We start from the raw sequence: 15,207 nt of genomic DNA on the forward strand, positions 1-15,207 counted from the left end.
TAAAGCAGAAACGAAATCCCACGTGTGGCAGTTGCTCTAAAAAAATATCAGTGCAGTCAGGCCCCATAGGGGGAAATATATATCTATAGGGTTAAAAGTTGCTTTTATTGTAAAATATGTTGGGGGGTGGGGGAAGGATCTTCTGCAGGGTTAGCTTCCCATCTGCTGTCTGAGTGAGGCCCCTGATCGGGCCCTGCTGAGTTCCTGTGTTGGTTTTGCCGGGAGAACCTCACCCGGACCTTCCCCCTGGACCTCCAGTCCCGCGCCGAGGGCCGGAGAGAGTGGGCCGGAGGGAGTGGGCCGGAGGGAGGCAGAGGGAAGGGGAACCTCCCTGGCCGCGCACCTGTGCCCCCCACGTGCACGCGCCCCCACGGGAGCACACGCGCGCGCGCGCGCGCGGGCACCCCGGACAGCTCCCCGTCGCGCAGAACTTCTCTGGGAAAGCGGCGGAAGTCAGCGCCCCGCGGAGGCTTCAGTGCGGCTGGAAAAGGCAGGTGCTCCGAAGCCACATTTCGTTTCTACCGGGACGCCCCAGAGCCTGCGCGGGGAGGGAGAGGGGAGGCCTGCCCTGGCCGTCCCCCTCCACGCCCCCCGCCTGCCACTGTCACTGCCCGACACTCCCGGAAAAGCAAGCGCACCCACCTCCTGCGCAACACCGGCTGTAACTCTAATGACAAGGTTAGAACAGAAACCTAAAGAGGGTAACAGGTAAATACTGTGTTATTTAGCCTACAGTACAGTAATCTGGATACAAATGATAAGGGAGAGCCGAATTTCCTTTCCCCACACTGCCTCTACTTGCCTACATTAGACCGGCCTTCAATGCAAATCTTAACCTCCTGAGGAATTAGAGAAGGCTTCGGAAGAGTCAAAGGCGGCTCGTCTTCTGACTTCTCCAGTTTGCGGGTCTCCGGGGCCGACCACCTCCTCTTCCTCGTTGCCGGGGGCTTGCTGGGTTCTGTTTTGGTGAGCAAGGGCGCTGCGGGCAAACCTATTTTCTCCGGAAACTTGAGTTCGCCATTCTCAGACAGCATCTGGGCACTTCCCTGGTGGATGCCGTTCTCCTGCTCGGCGTACCTGTGTCTGCTGCCTGCCAGGATGTCGGTCTTTGAATGCTTCAGCAGGACGCTGGCGGGATCCACGGGCGGGCCCTTTTTAACAGAGCCGTTCTTCAGGTTCTTGAGGGTCAGCGAGATGCAGACATCCCCAACCGAGAGTTTGGAACACGGCAGATCAAAGAGCTGGCTGGTTCTCTCCGGGCAGCAGGATGACCAGCCCTGTCCAAACACAAAAAAAGGGTACTCTACCAAAACCTCCACGCTGACCTGTGGAAACAGTGAGAGACAGGGAAAAGGACGATGAAGACATTTTCTTCTTGTTTTAGGTCATACACACCCCCAGGGGCATGAGCCAGATTTGGGCGGGGGGGGGGGGGCGGGGGGAAGACTTCGTTCTTCTTCCTCATCCACCAACACAAGCCTCATTCACCAACACACACAAATGAGGTTCTTAATTATTGACCACGTGTGGGTGTTGGTTAGAAGCCAGTAAAAGCCCCTTTAGTGTTCAAAATATTATTTTATTTTTTAAGATTTTATTTATTTGTCAGAGAGAGTGAGCACAGGCAGGCAGAGAGGCAGGCAGAGGCAGAAGAAGAAGCAGGCTCCCCGCTGAACAAGGAGCCCGATGTGGGACTCGATCCCAGGACGCTGGGATCATGACCTGAGCTGAAGGCAGCTGCTTAACCAACTGAGCCACCCAGGCGTCCCTCAAAATACTATTTTATGAAGTATCAGCTTTCTAGCTGGCCTCCTTTAGAACAGATGGACGGGCCCCCAAGGACGCGGAACAGGTACTTAGGGTTCAGCACTGAGCAAGTCTCTGTTGGCGACTGGAGCTCAACATACAGTCTTGCACTTTATCTGCTCACTGGGTAAATGCTGTTCTCACGTATAACAGGGCTAATTAGAGTGAACTTGTATCTGGGCTCCCGGAGGCAGCGCTTACCTGTTTATCATTGTATTCCTGGCCCGGAAAAGGGCCCCTGGCACATGGTTGAAGCTTAATATTTATTGGATAATGAGTGTGTACTCAGGAACTGAGGGGAGCAGAACCACTGAAGGCTGAAGTAAAGAGGGAGAGCTTCCCTGGGACCCCGAAGGCTGGGCAGCATGTGGAGAGATTTGAGGAGTGGACAGTGTTGGGTAGAGGGTAAAATTTAGGACACAGAGGGCTCATGGACTTGGCCCATCCAAGGTCAAGTACCAGGTACTCGAATCAGCCTGTGCACTGGTTTGAAGACAGATATCTAAAGTGGGGGAAGCTCAGCATCCTCTCAAGAGTTTGCTGTTTTCTCTATCACCATGTGCCATGTGCGCACTGTGCTAAGGAAATAAACTGAAAATCCAGTCCTCGTCCCAAAGTAGCTCACAATCAAGTGGGCAAATAGGCACGTGAACATAATTGCAGATCAATGTGGCGAGCAGGGTTATAATACCTGAATACCAATATTAAGTTGCTGGAGGGCAGAGGAAAGGCACAGGCCAGTTTGAATAAGAGGTGACTAAGGAGGTCTTCCCGGGTGAGAATTCACTGTGCTAAGTTTTGAAACATTGGGGGGTGGAGAACAGGTGTGGATGCAAGGAGAAGACACTCCTGGAAGTAGGGATAGGTGAGCAAAGGCAGGGAGATAGTGTCCAGTGAAAATCCTACTGTTACCATTAAATTAGGCTGAAAGGCACTTGAGGTTCTAACAGTTTAATTTTCATAGAAATTTATTTTCTTTGACTTTATGCTATATAAAAAAGAAAAAAAAAACAGTGAAGTAGTTTCAAAGAGTCAGCTTGCAATGGCTTTTCTCAGGGTAGTACACTAGATAATCTGGAACACTCTTCTCGCTGAGGACAACTAAATACTCTGAACAAAAACCAAGCAAACAAAAATTAAGGGAAAAATGTAAAACATGGGTTTTTTTTATGGCATTAGACAGAAAATAAGATAATGAAAAACCACCAGGTAAGGCTCAGAAAAGGGTGATGGTCGAGATATTTAAACTTATTTTCCCCTGAGGGCATCTGCACATTCCAAATTTGAGCAGTTTCAAGACCAAGTAGACCTCTGGTAATCTCCAGGGGATGGGGGAGGGGGAGAGTAGGGAATGAAATTCAGGGTCTACCCTTCCGGTATACCAAGGCAGGGTGCTTTCTGGTGAGCACCACTCTTTTGGGCTGTGACCCCAAAGTGCTGAGTGCTGTACTCTAGAAGTAAGGTGAACCAGAAGTAGACAGGCCCTCTCACGGTCTGAAGCTCAGATTTTGATCATCTTAGCCCCTAAAATTGGGTTAAGGTCATGAATTATTTCCACAATTTCTCAAATAAAAGGCACTCAATTAAAAAAGAGGGACAAGGTCCAAGAACAGACCATAGTATGTGAATAAAAAACCAATAGAAACAACAGATAATAGAAACAGACCCAAAGCGTGAGGGCAGGGGGCTTCTGAAGTAGAGGTATCAGATACAGACATTAAAATGACCCATGTTTACAATATTAAAGGAGGTTAAAGACAAGCTTGAGGATTTTGGTAGAGAACTAGAATCTGTTTTCAAAAGATCGTGGAAAATTTAGAATAAAGAAACATACATTCACTAAAATCAGGAGAACACAATGGATTTTCCAACAGAATAAACGTGGTTGATGACAGAACTGGTGAACTGGATTCCTTAATTGCTGCTTTGGAAGAAACTATACAGAATGAGACACAGAGACCAAAAAAAAAAAAAAAAAAAAAAAAGTTAACACAGAGGAGAGGTGAGAGACATAGAAGACACACTGAGAAGATCTAACAGACACATAAATTGAATCACACCGGGAGAAGGAGATAATGGGGCAGAATGAACATTTTTGAGGAGATAATAGCTTGGAATTTTCCAGAATTGGTATAAGACAATAATCTGCAGATTCAAGAAGGCCTAACCCCCAAGCAGGAAAAAGAAAAAGAAGTTCTCACCCCAGCAGGGCACAATTTAACTGCTACACACCAAAGGCAGGAAAAGAAAATTCCCGAAGTCTCCAGAATAAAATATACATTACCTCCAAATAGACAAAAATTAAATTCATAGTTGACTTCTCACTAAAAAGAACAGAACTGTTTTCGGCATCATGTGCCTTCTCACCTATATCGAAACTCGCACTGAACAATGAGTTCTGGGTTGCAAAAGAGGATTTGTTTTTCCCACTTGTCTAAGTCTTTGTCTACGAGCTAAACGAAACCAAAAGCAAGAAGTCTGCCCATATTCAAGTGGAGATCAGAGAAGCCCTACCATAAGAAGTGTGGGCTGACTGACAGCGACAACTGTGGGTTGAACAAAAGTTCTTTGTAAAGGGGTTATTTTGAAGATTGTGATTCCCACTTTGGAGGAGCTAAGGTGATCGGCAGTGGAAGGACTCCCATGTGAAATCCCTTAAATAAAAATGTACTGACTTAAAAAAAAATGGAACCGTTTTGTCTAGAAGACAATGGGATATCTTTAAAACACTCAAGAAAAAGACTTGCCAACCAAGTCTTTGGTCAAAAGGATCCTTCAGGAAGGAAGGCAAAATACATTTTTCAGACAAACAGTAAGTAAGAGAATTCATCACTAATAGATATGCACTAAAGAAAATACTACTGAGTATTCCTTATATAGAGAAAAAAAATCAATCTAGATGGAAGTTTGTAGATGCAGGAAGGAACAAAGAACAATGAAAATGGTAGATGTAGGTAAATCAAAATAATACTGACTATATATAATAATATTAAAAATGTTTTGTTGAATTTTATATGCAGGCACACATACACAAACACAGAAATAATTAAAATATCACCCCCTCAAACCCTAAAAAGTAGTAAATTTCCATGTGATATGCACTGTGGCTTTCTATTTTACCTACTTTATCTTTTTTGGTAACTATGATTGGTTTAGTTGTACACACACTTCTTGAATGATATATTTTATTTGTTCCATAAAAGTCATTAAGTATTTTTAGAGGGAACAACTAGAGTGAATATTGAAGTTTACTACTCTAGTGCGTGTGTGAATGTGAGCCTATATAAATGTGCATATTATCAGGGGGAAATTGTTCTGGGCTATTTTAATAACATAAAGAGAGCTAAACATTTTTGAGTGTCTACCACCTGTCAAACATTTAGGTACAAACTCCCCAAAAAGTATTTTGTTTATGCTCACAGCAGACCAGCAAAAAAAAGTACTAGTGTTCCAATTTTACAAATAAGGAACTACAGTCTCAGAGAGATTAAGTCACTTGTATAACATCCTAATTATGAGCTGATGGAATAGTGATTTAATCCCAGTCTTTGGCCCCCACAAACCCATTTTCTTTCCCTTTGCTCCTATCTCTGCCCCTGTGAACAAAGATATTACAATGTCACTAAAGGAGATGAATTTAACATTTCCATTACCCCCAACAGTGATAAATGTTAGCTGAAATAAGTAAGATCCAATGGCACAAGCTCATCGCTTTATTTCATGATTCAGCAAATTGTGGAATAGTGTCTGCCTTGTACCTACTCATACAATTCTAATCTCCCTACATAATGGGTGAGGAGGCTGATATTTAATTACAGAACTACATTATATCACACACACATACGTATTTGCATTTTTGTATATACAAAGATACCTACAAGTTACAGTGTCAGATGGGGATGCCCAGCCAGTTCCAAGTGGGAGGACCATAAATCCCGTCTCAACCCCTTAGAGCATTAACATCATATGCCATGCAGAAGGAACAAATCCTACTTCAAGTGGGGATTGTTTAGCTGCAATTAAAAGTCACAGAAACAGAGTTCTCAAGTGTAAAGACCTCCTAAGAATCCGTTTGCCTATCCCCACCGAACACTGGTCAGAGGTAATGTGATGTCTGTAACACTACAAACCCTATCTCCAAACACACCGGCCTCTAGTATGCTTTGCATTTTCCCACATGATCCTCTGTACTTGGGTAGAGTCTGTCTCCTTGCCAACACCTGCTAATCATCAAGTTCTTGATGTGTGAGCCCTACTGTATGCACTCCTCCGAGTGGCCAACATTTCAAGCTCTGAATGTCACATTTACTGTATCCTTGTAGACAAATCTAACTGAAAACGTCCACACATTACCAAGTATCTGTAGATATTTTTAAGATGAAGTATCTCCAAGGCCTTTATAAGAGGTAACATTACTGATCACTCTGAAAGCTATGATGGAGATATACATGCTTCCCATTAGACGTATCGTAATTTTGGGGGGGCGGCACTTGGAAAGCCCTTTATTACTCTTTCATCTCAAGACTCCCAAGACAAGTCTTAGAATTAAATGTTGTAATGTGGTCCGCAGCTTGAAGAGCCTACCTAAAAATTCATGAAAGTGACAAGGCGAGAAAAGAGTATTTGAGCCCTGGACTAAAAAGAGCTGATAATAATAGAATTTATTTTTAACCTGGTTAGGTTGGGGGAAGATCTTCTCCACCATTTCAAAGGCTTGCTTTGGGTCCCTTCCTCCTAAATTCTGGCTTTGTCTCCTTCCAGAGAAGCTCTGCTGTCCTGGGAAAGGCACCACACCACACATTCTCAGCTGGGTCTACGCAAATTAGGAGCAAAAGACCATTCAGCTGATCTGATTGTTGTAAGCAGTAGGCAGGATAGCTCTGGCCGAATGTTATTTTTGTTCTCACTAATTGCTTACCCTCGCTAATATTTATCCTCACTAATATTTTTCTCCTCCCTAATTATGTAGACTGAATTATCTAGATAATGCATTTTGGGGGTCTGCATCTATGTGACCTAAAATGAGTTCCTTCCTCTTTCCTCGGTGGAAGTCAAACTCTTATTGCACATATCTCAAATAAGCCCACTAATGTCTTCACAACAAATCTATTTTTATTTCATAATTGGGTTTGTCAGGAGGACACAAACCTCCTTAAAGGTTAACTAATCATTAACAGTTAATGAAGAAATCACACCGAGGGCTTTTTCGGTGGGAATATAGATGGTTAGGTTGATCTCCTTGGAATTCCCTTGGCGAGGAGCATTACCTACCTCAAAACACCCTGTCCTGTTCTGGAGATGAAACAAAGAAGGTGGGATTTTGTGACATGAAGTTACTTGAAACCAGAACATTCAGCCTGTGAATTGCTTGAAGCTGAGGCCCACGTGGGTCGTCCCCATGGTGTCAGGAACTTCAAGATATTATTGATTGAGTATACACGCTCCAGGGTTTACGGTTTTAGCAATGTTCCATACGTAATCCTGAGTACCTGCTAAGTGTTCGGGACTAGAAAAGAGTACCTCTGGTTGAAGATCCAGTTCTTGCCTTCCGTGGGGGAGACAGAACATGCACACGAAACAAGTAACTTCACAAGGGCAGAGTTGGACAATGGCAGCCATGTTATCTGAGGACATCCGCTAGGGTGTCTACTGGTAACTCAAACTTCACGTGTTCCCGATAGCCCTTCTGGTATACCCTTGCTCTGGTGTACTGGGGCCTGCTTGTTCTTCTTCATCTCCATGAAGGGCATCCCCATTCTTCCAGGAGTTTGGGTCAAGGTGATGGGAATCATAATTTACTCAGCTCTTTCTCATCCTGCACATCTCCAAATTATAAGCAAATCCTGTTGGTTCCATCTTCCAAATGTATCTAGAATGAGACCATTTCTTCCTGCCTCCACCACCACTTTCCTGGCCAAGCCAGCTTCCCACGGGGAGAAAAAGCCACCACAAACAAGACCAATATGGTCTGCATACTGCCCTGCCACCACTACCTGCACTGTAGTGACCCTGATCTCCTCGTTGAACTCTGAAAGACAGGAGACTCTGGATCTGTGCAGCTGCTCTTTCCTCCATTTGGGATCCTTCCTGCCCTGTGTACTGCTGCCTCCCATTCCCCCTTCCAGAGAGAGCCTCACAGGCCACCACCCTATTTAAAGTAACGACCCTCCATCCCTAGTATTCCTATCCTCTCTAGGCTGCTTTATTTTTTTTCCCATGGCACTTATTATATTTGCTTATGCATTTGTTTGTGTCACCTCTTTTCCCAAACTCCCCCAAGACTCTATGCTCCACGAGGGTGCAGATATTGCCTGTTTTGCTCATTGTTCTCTCACCAGAGTGTAGAATACTTCCTAGAGTGTAATAGGTGCTCAGTAAACATCTGAAAGCATAACCATTTCTGTGTTCGCTTTCCCTACGTAAGAACACTGCAATGGCACGAATGGCCAACAGAGGTCAATGTTTAGACACCGGAAGGCTCTGCCTGTCCTTGTTTCTTTTCACCAACTGGGACTAAATTGGACTTTTGGTCCTCCCCAGGGAGAAGAGCGGAGCCTTCCCTGGGTATGTCTCACCCCTGAACAGGCAGCTTTCTGGGCTGAGTGACAGCTGCCTCAATTCATCTTGATTTCACCGAATCACACTGCAGATGCTTTCACTCCACTCCTGAGTTCCCTTTTGCTCTTCTGGATGTGCTAATGATCATTAATTCATTTTACAATCATGCTGGGGTTCAAAGAGCCTCTGATGAAACCCCAAGGAAAATACATTCGGGAGGGCAGTGCCATATAAAACCCAAGCATGTTACATAACTTCTGGCTGCTCAACACGGCCCATTTTTTTTTCAACCCATAAATACATTCTTTTCCAAACACTTTGAGCAGTCTGCAGGATGAAATGTGAGCGTGAACAGCCTTTGTCCTATGTCAGCTTGAGGCCCCTCTGCCTTTCATCTTTGGATGCCTTGTAGCCAGCACCTCTCCTTTTTAGGGGCGGGTCACCTCCCATCCTTTTCCACCCTTTCCTGCCCTCCTCCTGCTGCGACAGGCACACCCGTTAGCTCACAGCTGCTCCTCTGAGAAATCTGCCCACCACCCCTTCTCTCCAGCAAACCTCGCCCCCACTGGCCCCCCGCAAATCACCTCCTTTAAAACGATCACTTCCAATTTCTATGCAGGATGAAAGCACCAAGACAGAGAGGCAACACATCCTCGCTTCTGGGTTGATGATTATTTATTCAATGTCACCTTCCTGGTCTGGCTGATGACTGGCTTTTAAGATCATTTTTAGCTCTTCTGTGTATAAGCTTAATAAAATTCTCTTAACTACTTAGTCAACAACTACCATATCTGAACACTGTATATGTATCTACATGTTTATGCTTTTGCGTGTATATTTCAATCTTAGATCGGTGCTATGTCTATATACACACATATGTACATATCACCAAAAACAAGATATAAAGAAAACAAAAGTCTGTTGTTTAAATATGTCTCCCCTTTCCTCCACGAGAATCCCTGTTTTCACGAATGTGAAGGGCATCTGTTTTACAAACCATTTCTGCTTGATACTGTCCCAAACGTACAAATTCTGTCCCTCCCCAGGATCAGGGAGATGGCTCAGAAGCCGGGCTTCAGTCAGCATGGCTGGCTTTTGGTGAAATTATTAAGTTGGGAATTGACAACTTGGTCTATAAGCGAAATACTTGATCCTGTTTTACCAGGAGGGGGGGAAAAAAAGCCAATCTGCTTTCCTTGAAGGCCCGTGTGCATTACTATGTTCTCAACACGGAGCAAAGATGACCGGGATAAGCGAGAGACCCATTTACGCCAGTGTTTAAAAATCATTAATAAAAACAGTCACCACTCTTTAGTCGAGTGTAAGAGTATCTGTGAGCATTCTATTTAAAACATTTAATCACATTAAATGCTAAAACCTGACTCAGTCTTCGGCGGAAGCATTTCAGGGTTGTTCAGTAAACCCACACCCTGGCTCAGAGACGCCCCCAAACACAAATCCCAAATGACACGTTGGGTTCTCCTCATATGCTGCAGGCTGGCTCCCAGAGCCTACACCGCGGGGAGGCCCCATTACGATCTGACTCAACAGGTGGCTGGAGCAGCTCTCAGCCACACAGAATTCTATCCCACCTGCCTTCCTCTTTTAGGGTCTTAAAAGGAGTGCCTTCGGAAAGCAATGTATTAGTCTCTGCTAAAAAGAAATGAGCGATCAAAGCCACTAAGAGACATGGAGGAACCTTAAATGCATATTGCCAAGTGAAAGGAGCCAGTCTGAAAAGGCTACCTAGTGTGTCAACCCAGCGATAGGACATTGTGGAAAAGGCAGAACTACAGAGACGAGAACAGATGAGTGGCTGGGTTGCCCGGACTCCGGGGTGGGGGTAGGGATGGGCAGGAAGCATAGGTGAAATGGAGATTTTTAGGGCAATGAAACTACTCTGAATGATATAGCGGTGTATAGATGACATGATGCATTTGTCAAAACCTGCAGAGTGCACAGCACGGAGAATGAGCCTTAACATAAGTTATGGTAAAATCACCTATCGGTCCTGGCTGATGCGTTGTCACACACACACTATACATATGCACGACTTTAACAACAGGGGAACTTCCGTGTCTGGGAATCCCTCTACTTTCTGCTCGTTTTATTTTTTAAACTTAAAACTATTTTAAACAACAAAGTCTATTAATTAAAAACCAGCTATAACCAACAATGAGAGTCTGCTTCCCTCATACACGTAAGACCCCCCTGGTTGGGGGTGTGTCTATCACACATGGGCTAAAAAAGAGCCTTTTTCTTTTTCTTTTCTTTTCTTTTTTTTTGGAGGAGTACACAGGCGCATCAACAGAAATGTGCTCTGATACCATTTCTTTCTGTTGGAGCCTTTCTGGCATGAGCAAGGAGGGGAGGCTTATCACCGACTGCTGGACCACAGCCCCAGCGCCGGGCTTTTGCACATGGGGGAGGTCACTACCTATTTTTTGATACATTTGGATTCATTCCCACCAAGCCCCGCATGTGAAATGCTGGCAAGTCAGTTTGCCTTGGCTGCTAAGGGACCATGCAGACTTCTGTGCTGCTCGCATGAGGTTTGGCTATTTTTAGGCATCAGCTAATCCATTAAAGCATAATGCTGCCACTGATGAGTCATAGAACCCAGCAGTCGAATTAGAAATAGAGGCATGAAAGAAAAGCCGTCGGCCGACGTGCAGGAAGCACATCATTGTAACACACTGTACTAGCGGGTCTGCACACATGCACGCGCACATGCACACACATGCACCCTCCCCCACTGCAGCTCCCCCCCCCCCCGACACCTGCTCAGCTACAAAAGGTAAATGGCACCGAATATTAACCAACCTCCAAGGAGATAAAGGGAAGCAGTCACCTTGGGAGGATCTGGGCAGTGAGAGACAGCAGCTCGCCGGTGAGGAATGTCACAGTCCAAGGAAAGTGTCACCCCAGAGCACTTTGCAAATAAAATTTACTACCATGCTACTGAGCAAGTTGTGCCTACTCCTGAGCAAAGCTGAGCCTGGGAAGCAGGAGGCAGAGGGATGGGGAGGCTGCCCGCAGGTGGTGCGTGTTTGCCGGCTGGAAGTGGAGGGGGTGGCATCCCAGACAGAGGCTTGCCCGGGGGCACCTGGCAGAAGAAAGGCGCATGGAACCTCTATTTGGGGGGCTCTTTCTGACGTGGATGGCAGGGCTGCCAATGCACTCCTCCAGGCCAGCACACGCTCCAAGAGATACGGCAGGTGTCTGTACAACTGGCTTGCAGGAGGGCTTTTAGCCCTTCCTGGAGAAATAGCGGTGTGGGTGCTCTGGAACTCTATCCTTTTTTCTGGACTTTTCTGGACTGCCTCTCCTTTCATAAATTCTTTTTTAGACCGTGAAGCCTTCTATTTATTTTTTCAGAATCTAATGTTTCTCCCTCTCTCTTTTTAAAGATTTACTTATGTTAGAGAGAGTGAAAGCACAAATGGGAAGGGCAGAGGGAGAGAGACTCAAGCGGACGCCGTGCTGAGTGGGGAACCAGATGCGGGGCTCGATCTCATGACCCTGAGAGCCTGACATGAGCCAAAACCAAGAGTCCGCCGCTTAACGGACTACGTCGCCCAGATGCCCCTAACCTTTCTCTTTGCAGGGCCAAAGCCACTTAAACGGAAGCAAGGAAGGTCACTGATGCTGTCAGGGGCTTACAGATGCTACATACCGACTGCTCCGGTTCCTTTAGACACATTTTCTTCAATCCTTACAACAACCCTCATTCTTCCCACTACGTCAGAGGACTGGAAAGGCTGAGGTAGTTTGTGCAATCAATACAGAATTTGTGCACTAATTTGCACACAATTTGCACAAGGTTTCAGGGCTAGGGAGGGGGTGTGAGAGAGATCCTGACTTAGGTATTTTTAGCTCCAAGTCCTGCATTTTCTTCACCAGCTCACTTGCTGCCCACTCCAGCAGAGAGGACGCCCTGTCCTCTCGCTGAGACCCACTGGCTCCCACTAGATTTGCTACAGACTCACAGACCCAATCTGTACGGTTGGGAGAATATCCAGCAGATTATACTTGGGAGTGAGGCCCCAAGGGAAGGGATTCTGTGGTCCATCAGGGCTTCAGCCGGAATCACCGAGCATGCGGGAAGCAGGGAGGCAGGCTCCCCTCCCCAGGGTGGAAGGTGCTCCCTGCCCCCCCAGCAAAAGAGGACAGAGATGCAGCGTGGCCAGAAGGAGGGATCCAGCGGCGCATTTGGTGGGAGCCGATCACATCTGGAATTCTTTGTTCCCCCACAGCTGCGGGCCGGGGGCCTGGGTGCAGGGACTTTGCCTGTGCAGAAGAACACCGCGGCGGGAACGGCCATGCCACGGGGATGGGGACGGCTTCGAGACAGCGCTTTTCTCCCACACTGTCTCCTCCAGAGCTCCAGCTGAAGACACACCGGAGGCGTCTTTCCACAATAACAATTAGGAGTTCAGCTCCTTAAAATAGTCACCAAAAGGAAAACCCCCTCTGTTTTACGCTTCGGTTTTTGGTTAGCGAATGCTGGTGGTTTCTACAAGCTCTGTTCCGTGAGGCAGAGAAGCCTGGGATTCAAAAAATGGAGGGGGGCTGTGATAGATCTGGTATAAAGAATCATTCCCCTGTTTCAGGGATGAGAAAAATGGCAGTTGGGAGGGAAAAACGACCTGTCTTGTGGCCAGCCAGAGCCCAGGCTAGTGGTCTTCCGCCACCGGGCCATGCTGCATCCCACGGGGATGCTCTCGGTGGGTTTCCTGAGGTCACGCACATCCCCGTGGCTCTCCTTCCACGCGGGAATCCCAAGCCTGGAGTCACAAAGCCATCCAGCTCTTGGATCGGAAACCATCCCTTCTCCCACCACTCCTCCCATCAATTTTGTGATTTTGCTAATTAAGTGAAACAATTGGCACATCCCTAAATCTCCCCGTGGGTGTGAGTGTCTGTGATTTCTAACGAGTTGAGAAGACATGGCTGATTCTCCAGGCTAGAGCAGAAAACTTCTCCGCGCCACACTGGCGAGGGAGGCAACCCCGCAGCCCTGGGAACATAAATTAAATCCAGATATCAGCTCTCTGGTTCCCTTCCACCTCCTCTCCCCCTCGCTTTCTCTCTGATTCTCCCCTGATCCTCATCCTGTCACTCGTGGAGACCACAGCTGGTGGAGTATCTGAGCTGTGATGATGTCAGCCTGTTTCTGATAGGCTTCTGGGGAAAGCGACAAATCGTTGGCCGAGTCGGGGGCCTTGTACTTTTTGTCTCTCTAGCTCAAAACCCAAGCCACCTTTTCAGCAGGCGGCAGCCGTCCCCAGCATGCAGGACCCCCACGCGGGGCCGCCCTGACAGACCTGCAAACGGGCCGCGACAAAGATTCTACCTTCTAATTTGCACCTTGGTTGTCGGCAGAGACTCGTGGTCTGGCTGCCGGAAGGAAATGAGACTTCCCCGGGAAGCCGAGGGCTTTATCATTCAGGCACAGGGAGCTGCCTGCTTTCCAGAATGCTGGGTCCGTCTGCCACCTCCAAGGGCCTGGGAAGCTCGCATCCACGAGGCTGCCAGGGTCTTGGAGACGTTGCCCACAGCCGGAGCTGTTCTCTATTCTCAGGGTGAAAGGAGGTGCGTGGGTAAGGAACCAGCAGCTCTCCAAACTGACCCTTCTTCCTGTGCCTGCTCCCCGCTCACAATACCGCTTGAAGGGTTGAAGGCGCCATGAAAAAAATGCACTTTCTTTCTTGTTCATTTTCCATGCCTCACCTGGAGTCTGTTAGGAGACAACTCTGCTGAAGACAACTCGTTTTCCTTCTCCCTGTGCCCACCTCCAACCCATGCAGGCAGGCGGGAGTGAGCAGCCCCTATGGACGGGCAGGGAGTTCGAAATAAAGATGCCACTTAAAAAAAAAAAAAAATCCGGCTTTTTGCATTTTTTAAAAAATCTGAACTTTGAGAAATCTTTCTTGGATCTTACCAAAGACTATAAGCCTATGGCGACCCTGCACCAGAAAAAAAGACATCTTTGGAGGCCAAGAGCTCTTGGCAGTGCTGGCCCTCTGACATTGTGTAAGACCCCACATCTGGTCATTCACAAGCACTTCTGGAAAAAGCTGCGAAATCCCCCCTCCCCTGCAACTTGATCTCTTAAAGATATACTCAAACAGTTCAAACCATTAACTGGTTTCCCTTCTGTTTTGTTTTCCCAAACATCACCTACGGCCTGACCTGACCGTTCGCAACTCAAAGCTGAAGGAGGTGCCCTCACTTGGGGGTTTTTCGAAGTCCTCCATGCAAACATTCCCAGGTCAGCGGGATTTGGGGCCTGACAGCGGGGAAGGCCAAACCTGTTTGTCTCCAAGCCACCTGGATGGGGAAAGTGCTGTTTTCTACAAAGGAGCTAGGGAATAGAAGTATTCAAGTGATTTAACAGACAAAGAGAGGACCGAAGGGGACCGTGGAAATTGACAGAGTCAATAATACTTCCACGCTTTAGCATAACTGACCTTGACTCCGTCTTACCCTTTGGGGTTCCTATTTACTACATGCACAGGAGGTCACCTGGGATGTCCAGACGATGTTGACCACGCCCTTGATTTTCTACATTCTGATGCTTTGACATCTTGGAGCCTTGCTGACTGGAGGGACTGCCCCTTTTGGGGCTAGCATCACGTGCACACCAAACACCCAGCCCCTCTCCTCCACTGGGCTCTCACCTCTGGGCCACTGTCCATCTGCCCTCATCACCCCATGCCCAGGTACCAGACACCCAGGCGCAGCCCCTAGGTCCCCAGAGCTCCTGGGAAATTGTTCATGACAGTCAATCCTCAGCCTGATTACTCCCAGGTCGCTCAGTTCTTCCCCTGGAAACCACCA

At 47.1% G+C, this 15,207-nt stretch overlaps 1 protein-coding gene across 8 annotated transcripts in view; it reads right to left on the reverse strand.

Annotated features, from left to right (window-relative positions):
* Positions 1 to 85: 85 nt before the first annotated feature.
* The window catches only part of ATXN1 (ataxin 1), a 395,770-nt gene continuing 380,648 nt past the window's right edge, over positions 86 to 15,207 (reverse strand). For all 8 annotated transcript variants that reach the window (XM_080806347.1, XM_080806344.1, XM_080806349.1 and 5 more), the window contains one exon: positions 86 to 1,325. In XM_080806347.1, coding sequence (XP_080662473.1) covers positions 795 to 1,325 — 531 coding nt within the window. In that variant the 3' untranslated portion in view covers positions 86 to 794. The remainder of the gene's footprint in view (positions 1,326 to 15,207) is intronic.

This window comes from Martes martes (genome assembly GCF_963455335.1).
Source record: "Martes martes genome assembly, chromosome: 6".
In the NCBI taxonomy this organism is placed as follows: Eukaryota; Metazoa; Chordata; class Mammalia; order Carnivora; family Mustelidae; genus Martes; species Martes martes.